Source organism: Lipophrys pholis (assembly GCF_963383615.2).
Source record: "Lipophrys pholis genome assembly, contig: SCAFFOLD_123, whole genome shotgun sequence".
Classification (NCBI taxonomy): Eukaryota; Metazoa; Chordata; class Actinopteri; order Blenniiformes; family Blenniidae; genus Lipophrys; species Lipophrys pholis.
In genome coordinates this window covers 12,687-39,927 of record NW_028292183.1, presented here as the reverse complement: position 1 = coordinate 39,927, position 27,241 = coordinate 12,687, and the positions used below count along the sequence as shown (strand labels likewise).

Here is a 27,241-nt window from a genome sequence, read left to right as displayed (position 1 = left end):
ATTAGTGACCATAGTCACTCGTGTACCGCTGGACTATGTCTATTGATTAGTGACCATAGTCACTCATGTACCGCTGGACTAGATCTATTGATTAGTGACCATAGTCACTCATGTACCGCTGGACTAGATCTATTGATTAGTGACCATAGTCACTCATGTACCGCTGGACTAGATCTATTGATTAGTGACCATAGTCACTCATGTACCGCTGGACTAGATCTATTGATTAGTGACCATAGTCACTCATGTACCGCTGGACTATATCTGTGGATTCCCAGTGTCGGTGTTTACTGCCTTACTACCTCTGTGTACTTGTGGATTGAGGACCTAGTTGAGGACTCCTCCCACTATCAGTGTTTGGTCAGAGGGTGGTGAAGAGGGTGAAGAGGTTGTGATAGAAGGGGGGTCATCAACATTTGGACCGTAGATGTTTCTGGTCCACATCTCTATGTTCTGAAGAAGGAAACGGACTCCAAAGTCCTGGACTGTGACTCACGGTGTTGGCCTCCTTGGTGGTCTTGGTCTCCTCCTCCTCTTCCTCACTCTCGCTGTTGTTGATGAAGCAGAGCTGCAGGTTCATCTGAGTCTGCAGGCTGCAGGATGACAGGATGAAGAGCAGTGAGCAGGACCATGGAGAACCTGGCTCCGGCCCTCAGGAACCCCCCCAGACCAGGGACGGCCCCTCTGGACAGACAGCCTCACCCAGTCTTCTCACTCTGTGGACACCGGGGACAAAGTGGCTGCTAACTGCTAACACCAGAGGCCTCAACTGACCAACCACCAGGGTTAGAACCTCCCCAGAACCAGAACCAGAACCCAGTGTCTGACCACTCACCAACCAGGACCTCCAGGAGAAGACCTGGGAAACTACGGCTCTCAGAACCTCTTGGTGCTTTTCCCTCAACAAGCAGGAAAACCAGCACAGACCGGGTGAGCAGGTCCTCTGGTCTGGAACCAGCAACCTGGACCCGGTTGTTCAAAACTGGTTAAGCTCTAACCACCGGTCCAATCCTTAACCGGCCGTTAGCTCACCAACTGTTAAATATGCCTGGTTTAAAACATGGTTAGTCATCCCGTTAGTCAACGTCACCGTTAAAGTTACACCAACAGTGGTTAGCATCCCTGACGCCGCTTCGCCCAAGGCCCCGCCCACTTCCCAGGCCCCGCCCACTGCCCAGGCCCCGCCCACTGTCCAGGCCCCGCCCACTGTCCAGGCCCCGCCCACTGTCCAGGCTCTGTGCTTCCGTGTTTAGTCTTAAACATAGTGGTGGAGGCAGCGCAGTGTTTTTATCTGCTCTATTAAACTACCATAGAACATGACAAACTACCATAGAACATGACAAACTACCATAGAACATGACAAACTACCATAGAACATGACAAACTACCAGAGAACATGAGAACATGACAAACTACCAGAGAACATGACAAACTACCAGAGAACATGACAAACTACCATAGAACATGACAAACTACCATAGAACATGACAAACTACCAGAGAACATGAGAACATGACAAACTACCAGAGAACATGAGAACATGACAAACTACCATAGAACATGACAAACTACCAGAGAACATGACAAACTACCATAGAACATGACAAACTACCATAGAACATGACAAACTACCAGAGAACATGAGAACATGACAAACTACCAGAGAACATGACAAACTACCAGAGAACATGACAAACTACCAGAGAACATGAGAAACTACCAGAGAACATGACAAACTACCATAGAACATGACAAACTACCATAGAACATGACAAACTACCAGGATGAACACTGAGCTGGATGATCAGAGGCTTCATGGTGCCTCTTCTTCTTTAATCTGACCAGAGAGAACCATCTAGAGAGAACCATCTAGAGAGAACCATCTAGAGAGAACCATCTAGACAGTGACCAGAGAGAACCATCTAGAGAGAACCATCTAGAAAGTGAGCAGAGAGAACCATCTAGAGAGAACCATCTAGAGAGAACCATCTAGAAAGTGAGCAGAGAGAACCATCTAGAAAGTGAGCAGAGAGAACCATCTAGAGAGAACCATCTAGAGAGTGGACTGAGTGGCTAGAGAGGAAAATAAGAAGAACGTGGGAACCAGATAATAAGTCGTTCCCTCAAATGAATAAAGTGAGGGAACCAGATCATTTCATCTCTGAGGTTCTTTACTCGTGGCCATGAATGAATTACCTGGAGTAATATTGTAGTGACGGAGGAGCTCCACCTGTCACACTCCGTCAGCTGGTGGCTCTAGAACCTAGAACCAGTTCTTTCCATGGTGACATCATTGTGACTAAGTTCCCCTCCAGGTCTTGTTTGGCGTTCTGACCGCAGGCTGAGGTCCTCATGAGGCAGCAGGGGGCGCTCCGCTATGAGACGCTCTACAGAACCTCTTTCTAATGAAGCCAGACTTCTGGTTCCTCAGGAACTACTAAACAAACTACAAACTACTGGAAATGAAAGTTGGAGTTTTTAGAGCTAAAATGATCCTTTTAATGTCTTCATGTGAAAGAGAACTTTAATCAGAGTGGTTACCTCGGTTACCTAGGTTACCTCGGTCACCTAGGTCACCTAGGTTACCTCGGTTACCTAGGTTACCTCGGTCACCTAGGTTACCTCGGTTACCTAGGTTACCTCGGTTACCTAGGTTACCTCGGTCACCTAGGTCACCTCGGTTACCTAGGTTACCTCGGCTACCTAGGTCACCTAGGTTACCTCGGTCACCTAGGTTACCTCGGTCACCTAGGTTACCTCGGCTACCTAGGTTACCTCGGTTACCTAGGTTACCTCGGCTACCTAGGTCACCTAGGTTACCTCGGTTACCTAGGTTACCTCGGTTACCTAGGTTACCTCGGTTACCTCGGTTACCTAGGTTACCTCGGTCAGTGATTTAAAACCTTTTTTGAGCCGCAGCACATTTTTTACATTTACTCAGCTCTGAGGTGGAACCAGGAGCTCACTGAGATCTGAGGTGGAACCAGGAGCTCAGCTCACTGAGATCTGTGGTGGAACCAGGAACCAGGAGCTCAGCTCACTGAGATCTGAGGTGGAACCAGGAACCAGGAGCGAAGACCAGCAAGGTTTAGCTTCAGTTCAATGAGTTCCTCCTGCTCCTTTAAAGTCAGGTCCTGTCCAGCAACGGGTGCTGAGCTGTACGGGTCCCTAACCCAGTCAACGGGTCCCTAACCCAGTCTAACCCAGTCTAACCCAGTCAACGGGTCCCTAACCCAGTCAACGGGTCCCTAACCCAGTCAACGGGTCCCTAACCCAGTCTAACCCAGTCTAACCCAGTCAACGGGTCCCTAACCCAGTCAATGGGTCCCTAACCCAGTCTAACCCAGTCAATGGGTCCCTAACCCAGTCAATGGGTCCCTAACCCAGTCTAACCCAGTCAACGGGTCCCTAACCCAGTCTAACCCAGTCAATGGGTCCCTAACCCAGTCAATGGGTCCCTAACCCAGTCTAACCCAGTCAACGGGTCCCTAACCCAGTCAATGGGTCCTTAACCCAGTCAATGGGTCTCTAACCCAGTCAACGGGTCCCTAACACAGTCAACGGGTCCCTAACCCAGTCAATGGGTCCTTAACCCAGTCAATGGGTCCCTAACCCAGTCAACGGGTCCTTAACCCAGTCAATGGGTCCCTAACCCAGTCTAACCCAGTCAATGGGTCCCTAAGCCAGTCAACGGGTCCTTAACCCAGTCAATGGGTCCCTAACCCAGTCTAACCCAGTCAACGGGTCCCTAACCCAGTCAATGGGTCCTTAACCCAGTCAATGGGTCCCTAACCCAGTCAACGGGTCCCTAACCCAGTCAACGGGTCCCTAACCCAGTCAATGGGTCCTTAACCCAGTCAATGGGTCCCTAACCCAGTCAACGGGTCCTTAACCCAGTCAATGGGTCCCTAACCCAGTCTAACCCAGTCAACGGGTCCCTAACCCAGTCAATGGGTCCTTAACCCAGTCAATAGGTCCCTAACCCAGTCTAACCCAGTCAACGGGTCCCTAACCCAGTCAACGGGTCCCTAACCCAGTCTAACCCAGTCAACGGGTCCCTAACCCAGTCAACGGGTCCCTAACCCAGTCAATGGGTCCCTAACCCAGTCAATGGGTCCCTAACCCAGTCTAACCCAGTCAATGGGTCCCTAACCCAGTCAACGGGTCCTTAACCCAGTCAATGGGTCCCTAACCCAGTCTAACCCAGTCAACGGGTCCCTAACCCAGTCAATGGGTCCTTAACCCAGTCAATGGGTCCCTAACCCAGTCAACGGGTCCCTAACCCAGTCAACGGGTCCCTAACCCAGTCAATGGGTCCTTAACCCAGTCTAACCCAGTCAACGGGTCCCTAACCCAGTCAATGGGTCCTTAACCCAGTCAATGGGTCCCTAACCCAGTCAACGGGTCCTTAACCCAGTCAATGGGTCCCTAACCCAGTCTAACCCAGTCAACGGGTCCCTAACCCAGTCTAACCCAGTCAACGGGTCCCTAACCCAGTCAATGGGTCCCTAACCCAGTCAACGGGTCCTTAACCCAGTCAATAGGTCCCTAACCCAGTCTAACCCAGTCAACGGGTCCCTAACCCAGTCAATGGGTCCTTAACCCAGTCAATGGGTCCCTAACCCAGTCCACGGGTCCTTAACCCAGTCAATGGGTCCCTAACCCAGTCAACGGGTCCTTAACCCAGTCAATGGGTCCCTAACCCAGTCAACGGGTCCCTAACCCAGTCAACGGGTCCCTAACCCAGTCAACGGGTCCCTAACCCAGTCAACGGGTCCTTAACCCAGTCAATGGGTCCCTAACCCAGTCAACGGGTCCCTAACCCAGTCAACGGGTCCCTAACCCAGTCAATGGGTCCTTAACCCAGTCAATGGGTCCCTAACCCAGTCAACGAGTCCTTAACCCAGTCAATGGGTCCCTAACCCAGTCTAACCCAGTCAACGGGTCCCTAACCCAGTCAACGGGTCCCTAACCCAGTCAACGGGTCCTTAACCCAGTCAATGGGTCCCTAACCCAGTCAATGGGTCCTTAACCCAGTCAATGGGTCCCTAACCCAGTCAACGGGTCCCTAACCCAGTCAACGGGTCCTTAACCCAGTCAACGGGTCCCTAACCCAGTCAACGGGTCCCTAACCCAGTCAACGGGTCCTTAACCCAGTCAACGGGTCCTTAACCCAGTCAACGGGTCCTTAACCCAGTCAACGGGTCCTTAACCCAGTCAACGGGTCCCTAACCCAGTCAACGGGTCCCTAACCCAGTCAACGGGTCCTTAACCCAGTCAACGGGTCCCTAACCCAGTCAACGGGTCCTTAACCCAGTCAAGGCATTCTGTGAAGGCTGAAGAGAAATAAAATGACAACTTCTCCTCAGGAGTTTTTAAACGGGTCCCAATCAGCTGGCTCCTTCATGTAGTTCCTCTGTGAGTGGGAACGTCTCCAGGCTGCCAGAGCAGCACATGTTGTTGCCAGAGCAGCACATGTTGTTGCCAGAGCTGCACATGTTGTTGCCAGAGCAGCACATGTTGTTGCCAGAGCAGCACATGTTGTTGCCAGAGCAGCACATGTTGCTGCCAGAGCAGCACATGTTGTTGCCAGAGCAGCACATGTTGTTGCCAGAGCAGCACCTTTAAACAGAACCCATTCATTTTATCAGTGCTTGTCAGCAGGTTCTCATTTCGACCTTCTGTGTGTTCACTTCATTCAGATGATGAATATTTCAGTCAGGTACTCCAGCTTTGCACACCACTCAGTACTTGTAAGCAGCTTTGAGTAATCGGACCTCTCGTTTGTCAGAAGTACTTTAAGTTCCTCTCGCAGCTCGTGTACACGGGCCAGGACTTTGCCGTGTGACAGCCAGCGGACCTCCGTGTGGAGCAGTAAGACTTTATGGTCCCATTTCAAACACGTCTTCACAAAGTTCAGTCTGTACACAACATCATCCAACAGAGGGGCGAGATCAGCTGGTACGGTCTTTGTAATGAGGGCCTCACGGTGCTAAGACCAGTCTTTGTAATGAGGGCCTCACGGTGCTAGAACCAGTCTTTGTAATGAGGGCCTCACGGTGCTAAGACCAGTCTTTGTAATGAGGGCCTCACGGTGCTAAGACCAGTCTTTGTAATGAGGGCCTCACGGTGCTAAGACTAGTCTTTGTAATGAGGGCCTCACGGTGCTAGAACCAGTCTTTGTAATGAGGGCCTCACGGTGCAAAAACCAGTCTTTGTAATGAGGGCCTCACGGTGCTAAGACCAGTCTTTGTAATGAGGGCCTCACGGTGCTAAGACCAGTCTTTGTAATGAGGGCCTCACGGTGCTAAAACCAGTCTTTGTAATGAGGGCCTCACGGTGCTAGAACCAGTCTTTGTAATGAGGGCCTCACGGTGCTAAGACCAGTCTTTGTAATGAGGGCCTCACGGTGCTAAGACCAGTCTTTGTAATGAGGGCCTCACGGTGCTAGAACCAGTCTTTGTAATGAGGGCCTCACGGTGCTAAGACCAGTCTTTGTAATGAGGGCCTCACGGTGCTAAGACCAGTCTTTGTAATGAGGGCCTCACGGTGCTAAGACCAGTCTTTGTAATGAGGGCCTCACGGTGCTAAGACCAGTCTTTGTAATGAGGGCCTCACGGTGCTAAGACCAGTCTTTGTAATGAGGGCCTCACGGTGCTAAGACCAGTCTTTGTAATGAGGGCCTCACGGTGCTAAGACCAGTCTTTGTAATGAGGGCCTCACGGTGCTAAGACCAGTCTTTGTAATGAGGGCCTCACGGTGCTAAGACCAGTCTTTGTAATGAGGGCCTCACGGTGCTAAGACCAGTCTTTGTAATGAGGGCCTCACGGTGCTAAGACCAGTCTTTGTAATGAGGGCCTCACGGTGCTAAGACCAGTCTTTGTAATGAGGGCCTCACGGTGCTAAGACCAGTCTTTGTAATGAGGGCCTCACGGTGCTAAGACCAGTCTTTGTAATGAGGGCCTCACGGTGCTAAGACCAGTCTTTGTAATGAGGGCCTCACGGTGCTAAGACCAGTCTTTGTAATGAGGGCCTCACGGTGCTAAGACCAGTCTTTGTAATGAGGGCCTCACGGTGCTAAAACCAGTCTTTGTAATGAGGGCCTCACGGTGCTAAGACCAGTCTTTGTAATGAGGGCCTCACGGTGCTAAGACCAGTCTTTGTAATGAGGGCCTCACGGTGCTAAACACAGTCTTTGTAATGAGGGCCTCACGGTGCTAAGACCAGTCTTTGTAATGAGGGCCTCACGGTGCTAAGACCAGTGTGTAACCATACCACCTGGGTTTCTCTCTTTGACCCTGCTGACGGAGCCCCTGAAGAACCCGACCGTGGCTGTGGCTCCATCACTTCAGACTCCTGTACAGTTTTCACACGTGAACCTGCTTTTGTCAAGATATTCTGACGTGACCCGGAATATTTCCTCTCCTGATGGTTTTTCTGGCAGTACCTCACAAAATAGGAAGTTTTCTCTGACGGCTTCTCCAGCCACAAAACGCAGGTTGGCCAAGAGCTGACAGTGTCCTCTAATATCTGTCGACTCAGCAAAGCAGATTTCTTGATGCGCGTCTTTTCCAAAACCAGCGTTTGTATGTCTGCAGACACGTCATCACTACGTCTGGTAATCGTGTCATCGGAGAGAGGCACTATGGCTCTCTCTCTCTCTGGCCGCGTCAGGGCCGAGCATCTCCTTTACAAGCTGGCAGGATCAATGTTCCTGCCACAGTGGGGGGACCTTTTGGTTTAGCTAGGAGTTCAGCGACAAGGCAGCTAGCTATGAGGCTCTCTCGTTTACCTTTTGGGGTTTTTCTCAGAAGAGTTGCTGTTTCTCGTTGTTTGTACGTAAGAGTACAAACTAGTCCGTCGGCTTGTTTTGAACGGTGGGGGGTTTGGTTTGGAGATGGCGTTTGAGCTTGCTTGGCACTATGGCGCTATTGGATAGCTTCTCACCGAGCACAGCGGAGTCGCGTCCCCGCTGAAGGTAAATCCAAAGTAAAGCTAGCTCTCGCTGTACTACCTCGAGCTGTGTTACCTCTCGCTGTACTACCTCGAGCTGTATTACCTCGAGCTGTATTACCTCGAGCTGTATTACCTCGAGCTGTGTTACCTCGAGCTGTATTACCTCGAGCTGTATCACCTCGAGCTGTATTACCTCGAGCTGTATTACCTCGAGCTGTACTACCTCGAGCTGTATTACCTCGAGCTGTATTACCTCGAGCTGTATTACCTCGAGCTGTACTACCTCGAGCTGTACTACCTCGAGCTGTATCACCTCGAGCTGTACTACCTCGAGCTGTGTTACCTCGCGCTGTATTACCTCTCGCTGTATTACCTCGAGCTGTATCACCTCGAGCTGTGTCACCTCGCGCTGTATTACCTCTCGCTGTATTACCTCGAGCTGTATTACCTCGAGCTGTGTTACCTCGAGCTGTGTTACCTCGAGCTGTATTACCTCGAGCTGTGTTACCTCGAGCTGTATTACCTCGAGCTGTATTACCTCGAGCTGTGTTACCTCGAGCTGTACTACCTCGAGCTGTATTACCTCGAGCTGTGTTACCTCGAGCTGTACTACCTCGAGCTGTATTACCTCGAGCTGTGTTACCTCGAGCTGCGTTACCTCGAGCTGTACTACCTCGAGCTGTATTACCTCGAGCTGTATTACCTCGAGCTGTGTTACCTCGAGCTGTATTACCTCGAGCTGTATTACCTCGAGCTGTATTACCTCGAGCTGTATTACCTCGAGCTGTGTTACCTCGCGCTGTACTACCTCGAGCTGTATTAGCTCGAGCTGTATTACCTCGAGCTGTACTACCTCGAGCTGTATTACCTCGAGCTGTATTACCTCGAGCTGTACTACCTCGAGCTGCATTACCTCGAGCTGTATTACCTCGAGCTGTACTACTTCGAGCTGTATTACCTCGAGCTGTACTACCTCGAGCTGTATTACCTCGAGCTGTACTACCTCGAGCTGTATTACCTCGAGCTGTACTACCTCGAGCTGTACTACCTCAAGCTGTACTACCTCGAGCTGTACTACCTCGAGCTGTGTTACCTCTCGCTGTATTACCTCGAGCTGTGTTACCTCGAGCTGTATTACCTCGAGCTGTATTACCTCGAGCTGTATTACGTCTCGCTGTATTACCTCTCGCTGTATTACCTCTCGCTGTACTACCTCGAGCTGTACTACCTCGAGCTGTATTACCTCGAGCTGTATTACCTCGAGCTGTGTTACCTCGAGCTGTGTTACCTCGAGCTGTACTACCTCGAGCTGTATTACCTCGAGCTGTATTACCTCGAGCTGTGTTACCTCGAGCTGTACTACCTCGAGCTGTACTACCTCGAGCTGTATTACCTCGAGCTGTATTACCTCGAGCTGTATTACCTCGAGCTGTATTACGTCTCGCTGTATTACCTCTCGCTGTATTACCTCTCGCTGTACTACCTCGAGCTGTACTACCTCGAGCTGTATTACCTCGAGCTGTATTACCTCGAGCTGTGTTACCTCGAGCTGTGTTACCTCGAGCTGTACTACCTCGAGCTGTATTACCTCGAGCTGTATTACCTCGAGCTGTGTTACCTCGAGCTGTACTACCTCGAGCTGTACTACCTCTCGCTGTATTACCTCGAGCTGTACTACCTCGAGCTGTATTACCTCGAGCTGTATTACCTCGAGCTGTGTTACCTCGCGCTGTACTACCTCGAGCTGTATTAGCTCGAGCTGTATTACCTCGAGCTGTACTACCTCGAGCTGTATTACCTCGAGCTGTATTACCTCGAGCTGTACTACCTCGAGCTGCATTACCTCGAGCTGTATTACCTCGAGCTGTACTACTTCGAGCTGTATTACCTCGAGCTGTACTACCTCGAGCTGTATTACCTCGAGCTGTACTACCTCGAGCTGTATTACCTCGAGCTGTACTACCTCGAGCTGTATTACCTCGAGCTGTATTACCTCGAGCTGTACTACCTCGAGCTGTATTACCTCGAGCTGTATTACCTCGAGCTGTACTACCTCGAGCTGTACTACCTCGAGCTGTGTTACCTCGAGCTGTGTTACCTCGAGCTGTACTACCTCGAGCTGTATTACCTCGAGCTGTATTACCTCGAGCTGTGTTACCTCGAGCTGTACTACCTCGAGCTGTATTACCTCGAGCTGTGTTACCTCGAGCTGTACTACCTCGAGCTGTATTACCTCGAGCTGTATTACCTCGAGCTGCATTACCTCGAGCTGTACTACCTCGAGCTGTACTACCTCGAGCTGTATTACCTAGAGCTGTACTACCTCGAGCTGTATTACCTCGAGCTGTACTACCTCGAGCTGTATTACCTCGAGCTGTATTACCTCGAGCTGTGTTACCTCGAGCTGTACTACCTCGAGCTGTATTACCTCGAGCTGTACTACCTCGAGCTGTATTACCTCGAGCTGTATTACCTCGAGCTGTACTACCTCGAGCTGTACTACCTCGAGCTGTACTACCTCGAGCTCACCGTCTTGTCTTTCTCTTTTATCATACTAGGACCTTCATCTGGGTCAGAACTTTGTCCAGGACCCAGTTCATTTGTATTTTCCCTCCTCAAAACGTCTCCATCACTGTCACCTGCTCGCCTCGTCTTGCTGTGATCCCAGACTGTCCCTGTCCCTGATACTGTCCCTGTTACTGTCCCTGTCACCGTCACTGTCCCTGTTACTGTCCCCGTCACTGTCCCTGTCACCGTCACTGTCCCCGTCACTGTCACCGTCACTGTCCCCGTCCCTGTTACTGTCCCTGTCACCGTCACTGTCCCTGTTACTGTCCCTGTCACTGTCCCCGTCACTGTCCCCGTCACTGTCCCTGTCACCGTCACTGTCCCCGTCACTGTCTCCGTCACCGTCCCTGTCACTGTCCCCGTCACTGTCCCCGTCACTGTCCCTGTCACCGTCCCTGTCCCCGTCACTGTCACCGTCACTGTCCCCGTCACTGTCCCCGTCACCGTCCCTGTCCCTGTTACTGTCCCTGTCACGTGTCGCGCAGCGCTAACTCTACTGTCTGTATCGCCCTCTGCTGCCACCCACTGACATAGAAGAGTATTACATCATCTGCCACACTTTATTCCAGCACAGACACCCGACAATGGTTCATTAGGTGATATTAGATCATCTCCCACGGCACACTGGTTGAAAATCACTGACCTAGGTTACCATGGAAACGGCTGGAGATCATTTCTTCCTGCTAAAGAGGAGACATGAGACATGAGACATGAGACATGAGAATGAGATCTTCTCTTTCTGGACCAAGGTGAGTTTAACTCGTCTGGACTTCACAGGTTTAGTTAGAAAACACCAGGATCTAATGTTCTCCGTGGAAACGAGGCTCTTAAAGCTGCAGAGCAGCAAATATGAGGGGCTGGAGGCCATATTGGTGAGGGAAGGAGTAACTCTGTGTCCAGTTAGTAATCTGAGGTTACTAGTTAGTATCTCATTCCCACCTCTTATTATTATTCCTCTATGTCCACTCTATGTCCACTCTATGTCCACTCTGTGTCCACTCTGGGGCTCCATAGAGGAGCAACTCTTCATTCCAGGATCGACTCGATCAAAGTCCAGTCCTCCACCCTGTCCTTCCTTTGTCCTGCTATCATCAACACCATGGTGAGGGTTAACCACTGGTAACCAGCTAGTGGAGGTCTGGAGGGTCAAGATAACTAACCTGGTTAAAGTTAACCCAGTTTGAACAACAAGATAACTAACCTGGTTAAAGTTAACCCAGTTTGAACAACAAGATAACTAACCTGGTTAAAGTTAACCCAGTTTGAACAACAAGATAACTAACCTGGTTAAAGTTAACAGTCGGTTAAAAGTGTTTAACTGCTGGTTAATCACAGCTCCTCCTCCTCAATCAGTTCTATTGATGATGAAACCAGGAGTTATCAACACACACACACACGCACACGCACGCACGCACACACACACACACACACACACACACACACACACACACACACACACACACACACACACACACACACACACACACACACACACACACACACACACACACACACACACACACACACACACACACACCGGGAGGTGAGCGCCAGCACGTGGCTGTTACAGGCCTCGTCTCCATCCTGCCAGCTCTCGGTCCTCCTCCCTCTGTCCTCCAATGTCCTCCCTCTGTCCTCCAATGTCCTCCCTCTGTCCTCCAATGTCCTTCCTCTGTCCTCCACTCGGCTCAGTGGGACGACACGTTTGTCCAGAGAGGCTCCGCCCTGAAAGTCACAGAACAACATCATGTCCTCTCCACGAGGAGACACGTCCTCTCCACGAGGAGACACGTCCTCTCCACAAGGACACATGTCCTCTCCATGAGGAGACAAGTCCTCTCCACGAGGAGACACGTCCTCTCCACGAGGAGACAAGTCCTCCTCGAGGAGACACGCCCACCATGTCCTCTCAGGTCAATGTCTCTGAGGCGAATCTTCAGCAGCTTTGTCGAGCTCCTGTTGTCACAGAGTTTGATGGAAGGTTGAAATATTGATCCGGACATTAGAGAATTAATCAATCGATAAAAGTTTAAAGGTGTCCAGACCAGTTCACACCAGTCCAGTCCAGATCAGTCCAGACCAGATCAGACCAGTTCACACCAGTCCAGTCCAGATCAGTCCAGTCCAGACCAGTTCACACCAGTCCAGTCCAGATCAGACCAGTCCAGATCAGTCCAGTCCAGATCAGACCAGTTCACACCAGTCCAGTCCAGATCAGACCAGTCCAGATCAGACCAGTTCACACCAGTCCAGTCCAGATCAGTCCAGACCAGATCAGACCAGTTCACACCAGTCCAGTCCAGATCAGACCAGTCCAGATCAGTCCAGTCCAGATCAGACCAGTTCACACCAGTCCAGTCCAGATCAGTCCAGACCAGATCAGACCAGTTCACACCAGTCCAGTCCAGATCAGACCAGTCCAGATCAGTCCAGTCCAGATCAGTCCAGACCAGTTCACACCAGTCCAGTCCAGATCAGTCCAGATCAGACCAGTCCAGACCAGTTCACACCAGTCCAGACCAGATCAGACCAGTTCACACCAGTCCAGTCCAGATCAGACCAGTCCAGATCAGTCCAGTCCAGATCACACCAGTCCAGACCAGACCAGATCAGTCCAGTTCACACCAGTCCAGACCAGATCAGTCCAGACCAGATCAGTCCAGTCCAGTTCACACCAGTCCAGACCAGATCAGTCCAGACCAGATCAGTCCAGTCCAGTTCACACCAGTCCAGACCAGATCAGTCCAGACCAGAATCTGACCTTTGCTATCTTCTCCTTCTTCTCTTCTTCCTGCCTCTCCAGCTCCGCGATGCGCAGACTCAGTGCCTCCCAATGCATGATGGGAAGGCCCAGGTTGTCCTCGCCGTAGCCCTCCTGCCAGACGAGCTCCGCCCCCTCGCAGTCTTCATCATCCTCCTCTTCCTCATTGTCGGCTTCGCCCTCGTCGCTTCTGGTGTCGTCGTCCGCCTCGTTACTCTCCTTCTCCTCCCGCTGCTGCATCTGTCGCTCCTTCTCTCCCTCCATCTGCAGACTGGAGGACCATCATCATCATCATCATCATCATTATCAGCATCATCCTTGTCATCATCACAATAATCCTCAACCTCTTCATCACCATTTGCTGGTTGTGTGTGTGTGACTGAGTTCTAGGATTCCACCCAGGATCTAGGATTGTAGTTCTAGGATGTGACTACATGATCTAGGATTGTAGTTCTAAGAGTCAACCACAGGATCTAGGATTCATCCACAGGATCTAGGATTGTAGTTCTAGGATGTGAAACATGATCTAGGATTGTAGTTCTAGAATGTGAAACATGATCTAGGATTGTAGTTCTAGGATTCTACTTCTAGGAATCCAGCACAAGATCTAGGATTCTAGTTCTCGGATTCCTACCACAGGATCTAGGGTTGTAGTTCTAGGATTCCACCTTTCTTCTTGACATTGTGACTCTTCAGATCTATGAACCAACATCTGGAATCGTGTCGAAAACAAAGTGTGAAACAAGTGAAAACTTGTTTTATATTTCAGTTTCCTCAACGGCGCCCCCTTTGGGTTGTTAACAGGAAACCCTCGGCCTTCTCTCCTTTACCTCTATCACCTCCATCACCATCACCGTCATCACCTCCATCACCATCACCGTCATCACCTCCATCACCATCACCGTCATCACCTCCATCACCATCATCACTTCCATCCTCACCGTCATCAACTCCATCACCATCATCAACGTCATCACCTCCATCACCATCATCTCACCTCCATCACCATCACCGTCATCACCTCCATCACCATCATCACTTCCATCCTCACCGTCATCAACTCCATCATCATCATCACCTCCATCACCACCTCCATCACCATCATCACCGTCATCAACTCCATCACCATCATCACCTCCATCACCATCATCTCACCTCCATCACCATCACCGTCATCACCTCCATCACCATCATCACTTCCATCCTCACCGTCATCAACTCCATCATCATCATCACCTCCATCACCATCATCTCACCTCCATCACCATCACCGTCATCACCTCCATCACCATCATCACTTCCATCCTCACCGTCATCAACTCCATCATCATCATCACCTCCATCACCACCTCCATCACCATCATCACCGTCATCACCTCCATCACAATCATCACCTCCATCACCATCATCAACGTCATCACCTCCATCACCATCACCACCTCCATCATCATCATCACCTCCATCACCATCACCACCTCCATCATCATCACCACCTCCATCACCATCACCACCTCCATCACCATCACCACCTCCATCACCATCACCACCTCCATCATCATCACCATCACCACCTCCATCACCATCACCACCATCACCTTCATCATCATCAGCTTCATCATCTTTATCACTTCATCTGGTTCTCTCTTCACAGTTGAACCTTGTCAGGGTTTTGCTCACACTCTCTGCTGCTCACACTCTCTGCTGCTCACACTCTGCCGCTCACACACTCTGCTGCTCACACACTCTGCTGCTCACACACACTCTCTGCTGCTCACACACTCTGCCGCTCACACACACTCTGCTGCTCACACACACTCTCTGCTGCTCACACACTCTGCCGCTCACACACACTCTGCTGCTCACACACTCTGCCGCTCACACACACTCTGCTGCTCACACACTCTCTGCTGCTCACACACACTCTGCTGCTCACACACTCTCTGCCGCTCACACACACTCTGCTGCTCACACACTCTGCCGCTCACACACACTCTGCTGCTCACACACACTCTGCTGCTCACACACTCTCTGCCGCTCACACACACTCTGCCGCTCACACACACTCTGCCGCTCACACACTCTCTGCCGCTCACACACACTCTGCCGCTCACACACACTCTGCCGCTCACACACTCTCTGCCGCTCACACACTCTCTGCAGCTCACACACACTCTGCTGCTCACACACTCTCTGCTGCTCACACACACTCTGCCGCTCACACACTCTCTGCTGCTCACACACTCTCTGCTGCTCACACACTCTCTGCCGCTCACACACTCTCTGCCGCTCACACACACTCTGCAGCTCACACACTCTCTGCTGCTCACACACACTCTGCTGCTCACACACACTCTGCTGCTCACACACACTCTGCAGCTCACACACTCTCTGCTGCTCACACACCCTCTGCTGTTCACACACACTCTCTGCTGCTCACACACACACTCTGCCGCTCACACACACTCTGCTGCTCACACACACACTCTGCTGCTCACACACACTCTGCTGCTCACACACACACTCTGCCGCTCACACACTCTGCTGCTCACACACTCTGCTGCTCACACACACTCTCTGCTGCTCACACACTCTGCCGCTCACACACACTCTGCTGCTCACACACACTCTCTGCTGCTCACACACTCTGCCGCTCACACACACTCTGCTGCTCACACACTCTGCCGCTCACACACACTCTGCTGCTCACACACTCTCTGCTGCTCACACACACTCTGCTGCTCACACACTCTCTGCCGCTCACACACACTCTGCTGCTCACACACTCTGCCGCTCACACACACTCTGCTGCTCACACACACTCTGCTGCTCACACACTCTCTGCCGCTCACACACACTCTGCCGCTCACACACACTCTGCCGCTCACACACTCTCTGCCGCTCACACACACTCTGCCGCTCACACACACTCTGCCGCTCACACACTCTCTGCCGCTCACACACTCTCTGCAGCTCACACACACTCTGCTGTTCACACACACTCTCTGCCGCTCACACACTCTCTGCAGCTCACACACACTCTGCTGTTCACACACACTCTCTGCAGCTCACACACTCTCTGCTGCTCACACACTCTCTGCTGCTCACACACACTCTCTGCAGCTCACACACACTCTCTGCTGCTCACACACTCTCTGCTGCTCACACACTCTCTGCTGCTCACACACTCTCTGCCGCTCACACACACTCTGCAGCTCACACACTCTCTGCTGCTCACACACACTCTGCTGCTCACACACACTCTGCTGCTCACACACACTCTGCTGCTCACACACACTCTGCAGCTCACACACTCTCTGCTGCTCACACACCCTCTGCTGTTCACACACACTCTCTGCTGCTCACACACACACTCTGCCGCTCACACACACTCTGCTGCTCACACACACACTCTGCTGCTCACACACACTCTGCTGCTCACACACACACTCTGCTGCTCACACACTCTCTGCAGCTCACACACCCTCTGCTGTTCACACACACTCTCTGCTGCTCACACACACTCTGCTGCTCACACACACACTCTGCTGCTCACACACACTCTCTGCCGCTCACACACACTCTGCTGCTCACACACACACTCTGCTGCTCACACACACTCTGCTGCTCACACACACACTCTGCCGCTCACACACACTCTCTGCCGCTCACACACACTCTCTGCAGATCACACACTCTGCCGCTCACACACTCTCTGCCGCTCACACACACTCTGCTGCTCACACACACACACTCTGCCGCTCACACACACTCTCTGCAGCTCACACACTCTCTGGTGCTCACACACACACTCTCTGCCGCTCACACACACACTCTCTGCCGCTCACACACACTCTGCTGCTCACACACTCTCTGCAGCTCACACACACTCTGCTGTTCACACACACACTCTGCCGTTCACACACACACTCTGCCGCTCACACACACTCTGCTGCTCACACACTCTCTGCTGCTCACACACTCTCTGCAGCTCACACACACTCTGCTGTTCACACACACTCTCTGCTGCTCACACACTCTCTGCCGCTCACACACACTCTGCTGTTCACACACACTCTCTGCAGCTCACACACTCTCTGCTGCTCACACACTCTCTGCAGCTCACACACACTCTGCTGTTCACACACACACTCTGCCGCTCACACACACTCTGCTGCTCACACACTCTCTGCTGCTCACACACTCTCTGCAGCTCACACACACTCTGCTGTTCACACACACACTCTGCCGCTCACACACACTCTGCCGCTCACACACACACTGCCGTTCACACACACTCTCTGCTGTTCACACACACTCTCTGCTGCTCACACACTCTCTGCCGCTCACACACACTCTGCCGCTCACACACTCTCTGCAGCTCACACACTCTCTGCTGCTCACACACTCTCTCTGCTGCTCACACACACTCTGCTGCTCACACACACACTCTGCTGCTCACACACACTCTCTGCTGTTCACACACACTCTCTGCTGCTCACACACTCTCTGCTGCTCACACACACTCTCTGCTGCTCACACACACTCTGCTGCTCACACACACACTCTGCTGCTCACACACTCTCTGCAGCTCACACACACTCTGCTGTTCACACACACACTCTGCCGCTCACACACACTCTGCCGCTCACACACTCTCTGCTGCTCACACACTCTCTGCAGCTCACACACACTCTGCTGTTCACACACACACTCTGCCGCTCACACACACTCTGCCGCTCACACACACACTGCCGTTCACACACACTCTCTGCTGTTCACACACACTCTCTGCTGCTCACACACTCTCTGCCGCTCACACACACTCTGCAGCTCACACACTCTCTGCTGCTCACACACTCTCTCTGCTGCTCACACACACTCTGCTGCTCACACACACACTCTGCTGCTCACACACACTCTCTGCTGTTCACACACACTCTCTGCTGCTCACACACTCTCTGCTGCTCACACACACTCTCTGCTGCTCACACACACTCTGCTGCTCACACACACACTCTGCTGCTCACACACTCTCTGCAGCTCACACACCCTCTGCTGTTCACACACCCTCTGCTGTTCACACACACTCTCTGCTGCTCACACACACTCTGCTGCTCACACACACACTCTGCTGCTCACACACACTTTCTGCCGCTCACACACACTCTGCTGCTCACACACACACTCTGCTGCTCACACACACTCTGCTGCTCACACACACACTCTGCCGCTCACACACTCTCTGCCGCTCACACACACTCTCTGCAGATCACACACTCTGCTGCTCACACACACACTCTGCCGCTCACACACACTCTCTGCAGATCACACACTCTGCAGCTCACACACTCTCTGCTGCTCACACACACACTCTCTGCCGCTCACACACACACTCTCTGCCGCTCACACACACTCTGCCGCTCACACACACTCTCTGCCGCTCACACACTCTCTGCCGCTCACACACACTCTGCCGCTCACACACACTCTGCTGCTCACACACTCTAGCCGCTCACACACACTCTGCTGCTCACACACACTCTGCTGCTCACACACACACTCTGCTGCTCACACACACTCTCTGCTGCTCACACACACTCTGCTGCTCACACACACACTCTGCTGCTCACACACACTCTCTGCTGCTCACACACACTCTGCTGCTCACACACACACTCTGCCGCTCACACACACTCTCTGCCGCTCACACACACACTCTCTGCCGCTCACACACACACTCTCTGCTGCTCACACACACTCTGCTGCTCACACACACTCTCTGCTGCTCACACACACTCTGCTGCTCACACACACACTCTGCTGCTCACACACACTCTCTGCTGCTCACACACACTCTCTGCAGATCACACACTCTGCTGCTCACACACACTCTGCTGCTCACACACACACTCTGCTGCTCACACACACTCTCTGCTGCTCACACACACTCTCTGCTGCTCACACACACTCTCTGCTGCTCACACACACTCTCTGCTGCTCACACACTCTGCCGCTCACACACTCTCTGCCGCTCACACACACTCTCTGCCGCTCACACACACTCTGCTGCTCACACACACACTCTGCTGCTCACACACACTCTGCTGCTCACACACACTCTGCAGCTCACACACTCTGCAGCTCACACACTCTCTGCAGCTCACACACTCTCTGCAGCTCACACACTCTCTGCTGCTCACACACACACTCTGCTGCTCACACACACACTCTGCTGCTCACACACACTCTCTGCTGCTCACACACACTCTGCTGCTCACACACACACTCTGCTGCTCACACACACTCTCTGCTGCTCACACACACTCTCTGCAGATCACACACTCTGCCGCTCACACACTCTCTGCCGCTCACACACACTCTCTGCAGATCACACACACTCTGCTGCTCACACACACTCTGCAGCTCACACACTCTGCAGCTCACACACTCTCTGCAGCTCACACACTCTCTGCTGCTCACACACACACTCTGCTGCTCACACACACACTCTCTGCCGCTCACACACACTCTGCTGCTCACACACACTCTCTGCTGCTCACACACACTCTGCTGCTCACACACACTCTCTGCCGCTCACACACTCTCTGCCGCTCACACACACTCTGCCGCTCACACACACTCTGCTGCTCACACTCTGCCGCTCACACACTCTCTGCTGCTCACACACACACTCTGCTGCTCACACACACTCTCTGCTGCTCACACACACTCTGCTGCTCACACACTCTCTGCTGCTCACACACACACTCTGCTGCTCACACACACTCTCTGCTGCTCACACACACTCTGCTGCTCACACACTCTCTGCTGCTCACACACACTCTCTGCTGCTCACACACACTCTGCTGCTCACACACACACTCTCTGCCGCTCACACACACTCTGCTGCTCACACACACTCTCTGCTGCTCACACACACTCTGCTGCTCACACACTCTCTGCTGCTCACACACACACTCTGCTGCTCACACACACTCTCTGCTGCTCACACACACTCTGCTGCTCACACACTCTCTGCTGCTCACACACACTCTCTGCTGCTCACACACACTCTGCTGCTCACACACTCTCTGCTGCTCACACACACTCTCTGCTGCTCACACACTCTGCCGCTCACACACACTCTGCTGCTCACACACACTCTCTGCTGCTCACACACTCTGCCGCTCACACACACTCTGCTGCTCACACACTCTGCCGCTCACACACACTCTGCTGCTCACACACTCTCTGCTGCTCACACACACTCTGCTGCTCACACACTCTCTGCCGCTCACACACACTCTGCTGCTCACACACTCTGCCGCTCACACACACTCTGCTGCTCACACACACTCTGCTGCTCACACACTCTCTGCCGCTCACACACACTCTGCCGCTCACACACACTCTGCCGCTCACACACTCTCTGCCGCTCACACACACTCTGCCGCTCACACACACTCTGCCGCTCACACACTCTCTGCCGCTCACACACTCTCTGCAGCTCACACACACTCTGCTGTTCACACACACTCTCTGCCGCTCACACACTCTCTGCAGCTCACACACACTCTGCTGTTCACACACACTCTCTGCAGCTCACACACTCTCTGCTGCTCACACACTCTCTGCTGCTCACACACACTCTCTGCAGCTCACACACACTCTCTGCTGCTCACACACTCTCTGCTGCTCACACACTCTCTGCCGCTCACACACACTCTGCAGCTCACACACTCTCTGCTGCTCACACACACTCTGCTGCTCACACACACTCTGCTGCTCACACACACTCTGCTGCTCACACACACTCTGCAGCTCACACACTCTCTGCTGCTCACACACCCTCTGCTGTTCACACACACTCTCTGCTGCTCACACACACACTCTGCCGCTCACACACACTCTGCTGCTCACACACACACTCTGCTGCTCACACACACTCTGCTGCTCACACACACACTCTGCTGCTCACACACTCTCTGCAGCTCACACACCCTCTGCTGTTCACACACACTCTCTGCTGCTCACACACACTCTGCTGCTCACACACACACTCTGCTGCTCACACACACTCTCTGCCGCTCACACACACTCTGCTGCTCACACACACACTCTGCTGCTCACACACACTCTGCTGCTCACACACACACTCTGCCGCTCACACACACTCTCTGCCGCTCACACACACTCTCTGCAGATCACACACTCTGCCGCTCACACACTCTCTGCCGCTCACACACACTCTGCTGCTCACACACACACACTCTGCCGCTCACACACACTCTCTGCAGCTCACACACTCTCTGGTGCTCACACACACACTCTCTGCCGCTCACACACACACTCTCTGCCGCTCACACACACTCTGCTGCTCACACACTCTCTGCAGCTCACACACACTCTGCTGTTCACACACACACTCTGCCGTTCACACACACACTCTGCCGCTCACACACACTCTGCTGCTCACACACTCTCTGCTGCTCACACACTCTCTGCAGCTCACACACACTCTGCTGTTCACACACACTCTCTGCTGCTCACACACTCTCTGCCGCTCACACACACTCTGCTGTTCACACACACTCTCTGCAGCTCACACACTCTCTGCTGCTCACACACTCTCTGCAGCTCACACACACTCTGCTGTTCACACACACACTCTGCCGCTCACACACACTCTGCTGCTCACACACTCTCTGCTGCTCACACACTCTCTGCAGCTCACACACACTCTGCTGTTCACACACACACTCTGCCGCTCACACACACTCTGCCGCTCACACACACACTGCCGTTCACACACACTCTCTGCTGTTCACACACACTCTCTGCTGCTCACACACTCTCTGCCGCTCACACACACTCTGCCGCTCACACACTCTCTGCAGCTCACACACTCTCTGCTGCTCACACACTCTCTCTGCTGCTCACACACACTCTGCTGCTCACACACACACTCTGCTGCTCACACACACTCTCTGCTGTTCACACACACTCTCTGCTGCTCACACACTCTCTGCTGCTCACACACACTCTCTGCTGCTCACACACACTCTGCTGCTCACACACACACTCTGCTGCTCACACACTCTCTGCAGCTCACACACACTCTGCTGTTCACACACACACTCTGCCGCTCACACACACTCTGCCGCTCACACACTCTCTGCTGCTCACACACTCTCTGCAGCTCACACACACTCTGCTGTTCACACACACACTCTGCCGCTCACACACACTCTGCCGCTCACACACACACTGCCGTTCACACACACTCTCTGCTGTTCACACACACTCTCTGCTGCTCACACACTCTCTGCCGCTCACACACACTCTGCCGCTCACACACTCTCTGCAGCTCACACACTCTCTGCTGCTCACACACTCTCTCTGCTGCTCACACACACTCTGCTGCTCACACACACACTCTGCTGCTCACACACACTCTCTGCTGTTGACACACACTCTCTGCTGCTCACACACTCTCTGCTGCTCACACACACTCTCTGCAGATCACACACTCTGCTGCTCACACACACACTCTGCCGCTCACACACACTCTCTGCAGATCACACACTCTGCAGCTCACACACTCTCTGCTGCTCACACACACACTCTCTGCCGCTCACACACACTCTGCTGCTCACACACACTCTCTGCCGCTCACACACTCTCTGCCGCTCACACACACTCTGCCGCTCACACACACTCTGCTGCTCACACACTCTAGCCGCTCACACACACTCTGCTGCTCACACACACTCTGCTGCTCACACACACACTCTGCTGCTCACACACACTCTCTGCTGCTCACACACACTCTGCTGCTCACACACACACTCTGCTGCTCACACACACTCTCTGCTGCTCACACACACTCTCTGCTGCTCACACACACTCTGCTGCTCACACACACACTCTGCCGCTCACACACACTCTCTGCCGCTCACACACACACTCTCTGCCGCTCACACACACACTCTCTGCTGCTCACACACACTCTGCTGCTCACACACACTCTCTGCTGCTCACACACACTCTGCTGCTCACACACACACTCTGCTGCTCACACACACTCTCTGCTGCTCACACACACTCTCTGCAGATCACACACTCTGCTGCTCACACACACTCTGCTGCTCACACACACACTCTGCTGCTCACACACACTCTCTGCTGCTCACACACACTCTCTGCTGCTCACACACACTCTCTGCTGCTCACACACTCTGCCGCTCACACACTCTCTGCCGCTCACACACACTCTCTGCCGCTCACACACACTCTGCTGCTCACACACACACTCTGCTGCTCACACACACTCTGCTGCTCACACACACTCTGCAGCTCACACACTCTGCAGCTCACACACTCTCTGCAGCTCACACACTCTCTGCAGCTCACACACTCTCTGCTGCTCACACACACACTCTGCTGCTCACACACACACTCTGCTGCTCACACACACTCTCTGCTGCTCACACACACTCTGCTGCTCACACACACACTCTGCTGCTCACACACACTCTCTGCTGCTCACACACACTCTCTGCAGATCACACACTCTGCCGCTCACACACTCTCTGCCGCTCACACACACTCTCTGCAGATCACACACACTCTGCTGCTCACACACACTCTGCAGCTCACACACTCTGCAGCTCACACACTCTCTGCAGCTCACACACTCTCTGCTGCTCACACACACACTCTGCTGCTCACACACACACTCTCTGCCGCTCACACACACTCTGCTGCTCACACACACTCTCTGCTGCTCACACACACTCTGCTGCTCACACACACTCTCTGCCGCTCACACACTCTCTGCCGCTCACACACACTCTGCCGCTCACACACACTCTGCTGCTCACACTCTGCCGCTCACACACTCTCTGCTGCTCACACACACACTCTGCTGCTCACACACACTCTCTGCTGCTCACACACACTCTGCTGCTCACACACTCTCTGCTGCTCACACACACACTCTGCTGCTCACACACACTCTCTGCTGCTCACACACACTCTGCTGCTCACACACTCTCTGCTGCTCACACACACTCTCTGCTGCTCACACACACTCTGCTGCTCACACACACACTCTCTGCCGCTCACACACACTCTGCTGCTCACACACACTCTCTGCTGCTCACACACACTCTGCTGCTCACACACTCTCTGCTGCTCACACACACACTCTGCTGCTCACACACACTCTCTGCTGCTCACACACACTCTGCTGCTCACACACTCTCTGCTGCTCACACACACTCTCTGCTGCTCACACACACTCTGCTGCTCACACACTCTCTGCTGCTCACACACACTCTGCTGCTCACACACACACTCTGCTGCTCACACACACTCTCTGCTGCTCACACACACTCTGCTGCTCACACACTCTCTGCTGCTCACACACACTCTCTGCAGCAAAGCTTCACGTCACTCCATGTTCTCCATGTTCTCCCTCCCCTGAATGTTCTGAAGGTTCTTCACCACGTTGAGCTCAAAGCCAGAGAACCTCACTGCAGTCAGCCTGGTGGAGCAGGGAGACGTGGAGAACGTGCAGGGCTGCACCTCCAGGGTCTGAGGCACAGAACCTTCCTGTGTGTGTGTGTGTGTGTGTGTGTGTGTGTGTGTGTGTGTGTGTGTGTGTGTGTGTGTGTGTGTGTGTGTGTGTGTGTGTGTGTGTGTGTGTGTGTGTGTGTGTGTGTGTGTGTGTTAAAACTGATTAAAAGAGTTTCATATTGAAGGACTTTCAGAATAAAACAGTTTTATATTAAGGGAGTTTCAGAATAAAGTAGCTCACAGTGCCTCCCTCTCTCGGTCCGGGGGAAACTCCTCTAACTCCGCTCGGAGCTCCACGGAACCTTTCTGGGCTTGTGCCACATCGTGAGGCAGGAGCTCCTGGTTCAGGTCCTCCCGGGTCTGGTCCTGCTGGTCCTGCTGGTCCTGCTGGTCCTGCTGGTCCTGGTCCAGGTCCTGGTCCTGGTCCTCCTGATCTCCCGGGGTCTACTCCTCCTGATTCAGCTCCTCCTGGATTGAAAAGAAAAAAACTCCCTCCAGAGGAATTCACGCAGGAAACACCAGCACGCACACATCCTGTTTCTGCCTTCAAAATAAAAGTCTGATTGTTGCTTACCGGTGTGGGCATGGACACACTAGACACCGCGCAGCCTGTCTCCGCCCACCGCTCCGTTACGTCAGAGCGGCCGCCATCTTGTGAGGGGCAAGTCTGCCCCGTCAGCCTAAACAAGTCTGTGTGACAGCGACGTGTTTCTGAAGGAAACCAGGCAGATATACATTTACAGGACTGTGAGGAATCATTGCTCTCATTTTTAATCTATTAAACTAAAAAGTATTTCATTTATTTATTTATTTAATGTAGCATACTAATAGAAAGTCCAGAGAGGACATGGAAGCAGTCTGAAGACGGGACATTGGGACGCTGTCCTCTCCTTTTAGAGCAACATGATGGAGCCATGACAACAATATATAAAGTCTTTATTTACACACAATGGGACATTTATGTACAATGAACATGTACATTATAAAGGTATTACTTTCTTGTGGAACAAATGTAGATTTGTTTTAACATATTTACACACAATAACATATTTACCTGTTATACTTTCATTTATTTGTACATAGTTACCTTTAATATTACATAGAAAATACTAGTTAGATATTTACCTATTCCATATTTATTTACTGTGACACATTTATCTATTATTCCATATGATATGACATATTCTCTTCCAGCTCTTCAGTTATTAGATGTTTCCCTCTCAGTTCCTCCAGAAGACCCCCCACTGTGCTCTTTGCCCTCCGTTCTCCATCTCTTCATTCCTCTCCTCTCTTCTCAGACTCTCCACCTCGGCCATGGCTTCACTGAGTCTGGCTGTCAGAGCATCAGGACATGTGGGCAGTGATAGGAGAGGTCCTAGTGAGGACCAGATGGACATGTTGCTCACAGCCAGACAGAACTTCCTACTGGGATCAGGCTGAGGTTCTCCTGCTGGAACAGGCGGGGAACAGAACACTGACTGGTTCTGAGGTTCTCCTGCTGGAACAGGCGGGGAACAGAACACTGACTGGTTCTGAGGTTCTCCTGCTGGAACAGACGGGGAACAGAACACTGACTGGTTCTGAGACGCTGGTTCTTTATAAATGTAATCTTCTCCACACTGTAACTAAAAGAGCCTCCGTCAGATGAACCCAATAGACCTTGATATTGTTGTTGTTGTTTGAGGGCGAGCTTCAGCCAGGGACTAGAGAGAACCAGGGCTCCAGCTCATCTATGTCCAAGTTAATGTTATCTGAGCTAAACACAACGACAACAACAATAAATATGTTTGTCCTCCCTGTGGAAGGTAATCCCACGCTGTCCATTGTCCTCATTGTCTCTGTTTGGACAACCTAAAGCAGAACCGTGATGTGGTATCGTTACTGAAGTCCTGACAAATGCCCCTCCCAAGATGGCGGACGCACTGACGTGTGTTCCTGAGAACAGGTGTGAATGTAGGAGTGACGTGTAGGCAGAGTGTGCACTCTCGTCTGCCTCCAGCAGGGAAACATGTCCCTGGACCCGGGAACCAGTCTCTGGAGTTGATCTCCACCGTAACATTGACAGCGCCGGTACTGTCCGGCCAGCGCCGGTACTGTCCGGCCAGCGCCGGTACTGTCCGGCCAGCGCCGGTACTGTCCGGCCAGCGCCGGTACTGTCCGGCCAGCGGAGAGAGGAAAGGCGCACCGCTCCGGGCATGACGGTGCGTTCACGAGCGCTCCGTCACATTATCCCCCTCCTCCCCGAGACTGCCGTCAAGTGAGCCGGCGTTCGCTGAAACAGCGTCAACTGAGCCCGCACTTGTTTCTTGCTGCGCTTTTAAAAGCGCCTTTACGGTAAAAACACAAGCGAGCGTGCGGCCGCAATGCTGAAAGGGA

The 27,241-nt window shown here is 52.6% G+C and overlaps 1 protein-coding gene across 2 annotated transcripts in view; it reads right to left on the bottom strand.

Annotated features, from left to right (window-relative positions):
- Positions 1-25,413, bottom strand: part of LOC308128114 (schwannomin-interacting protein 1-like) — a 45,087-nt gene extending 19,674 nt beyond the window's left edge. The window contains exons 1-4 of one of the 2 annotated variants that reach the window (XR_013936538.1): positions 25,107-25,352; positions 13,286-13,556; positions 12,062-12,249; positions 497-593 (exon numbers count right to left, since the gene is read on the bottom strand). Coding sequence is in view for 1 of the 2 variants with exons in the window: in XM_080493762.1 (XP_080349888.1) it covers positions 497-593; positions 12,062-12,249; positions 13,286-13,549 (549 nt within the window). In the remaining variant the exon portion in view is untranslated. Of the gene's footprint in view, positions 1-496; positions 594-12,061; positions 12,250-13,285; positions 13,557-25,106 lie in introns of both variants that reach the window. The other variant, XM_080493762.1, reaches the window with a different exon arrangement.
- Between the last annotated feature and the right edge of the window lie 1,828 nt (positions 25,414-27,241).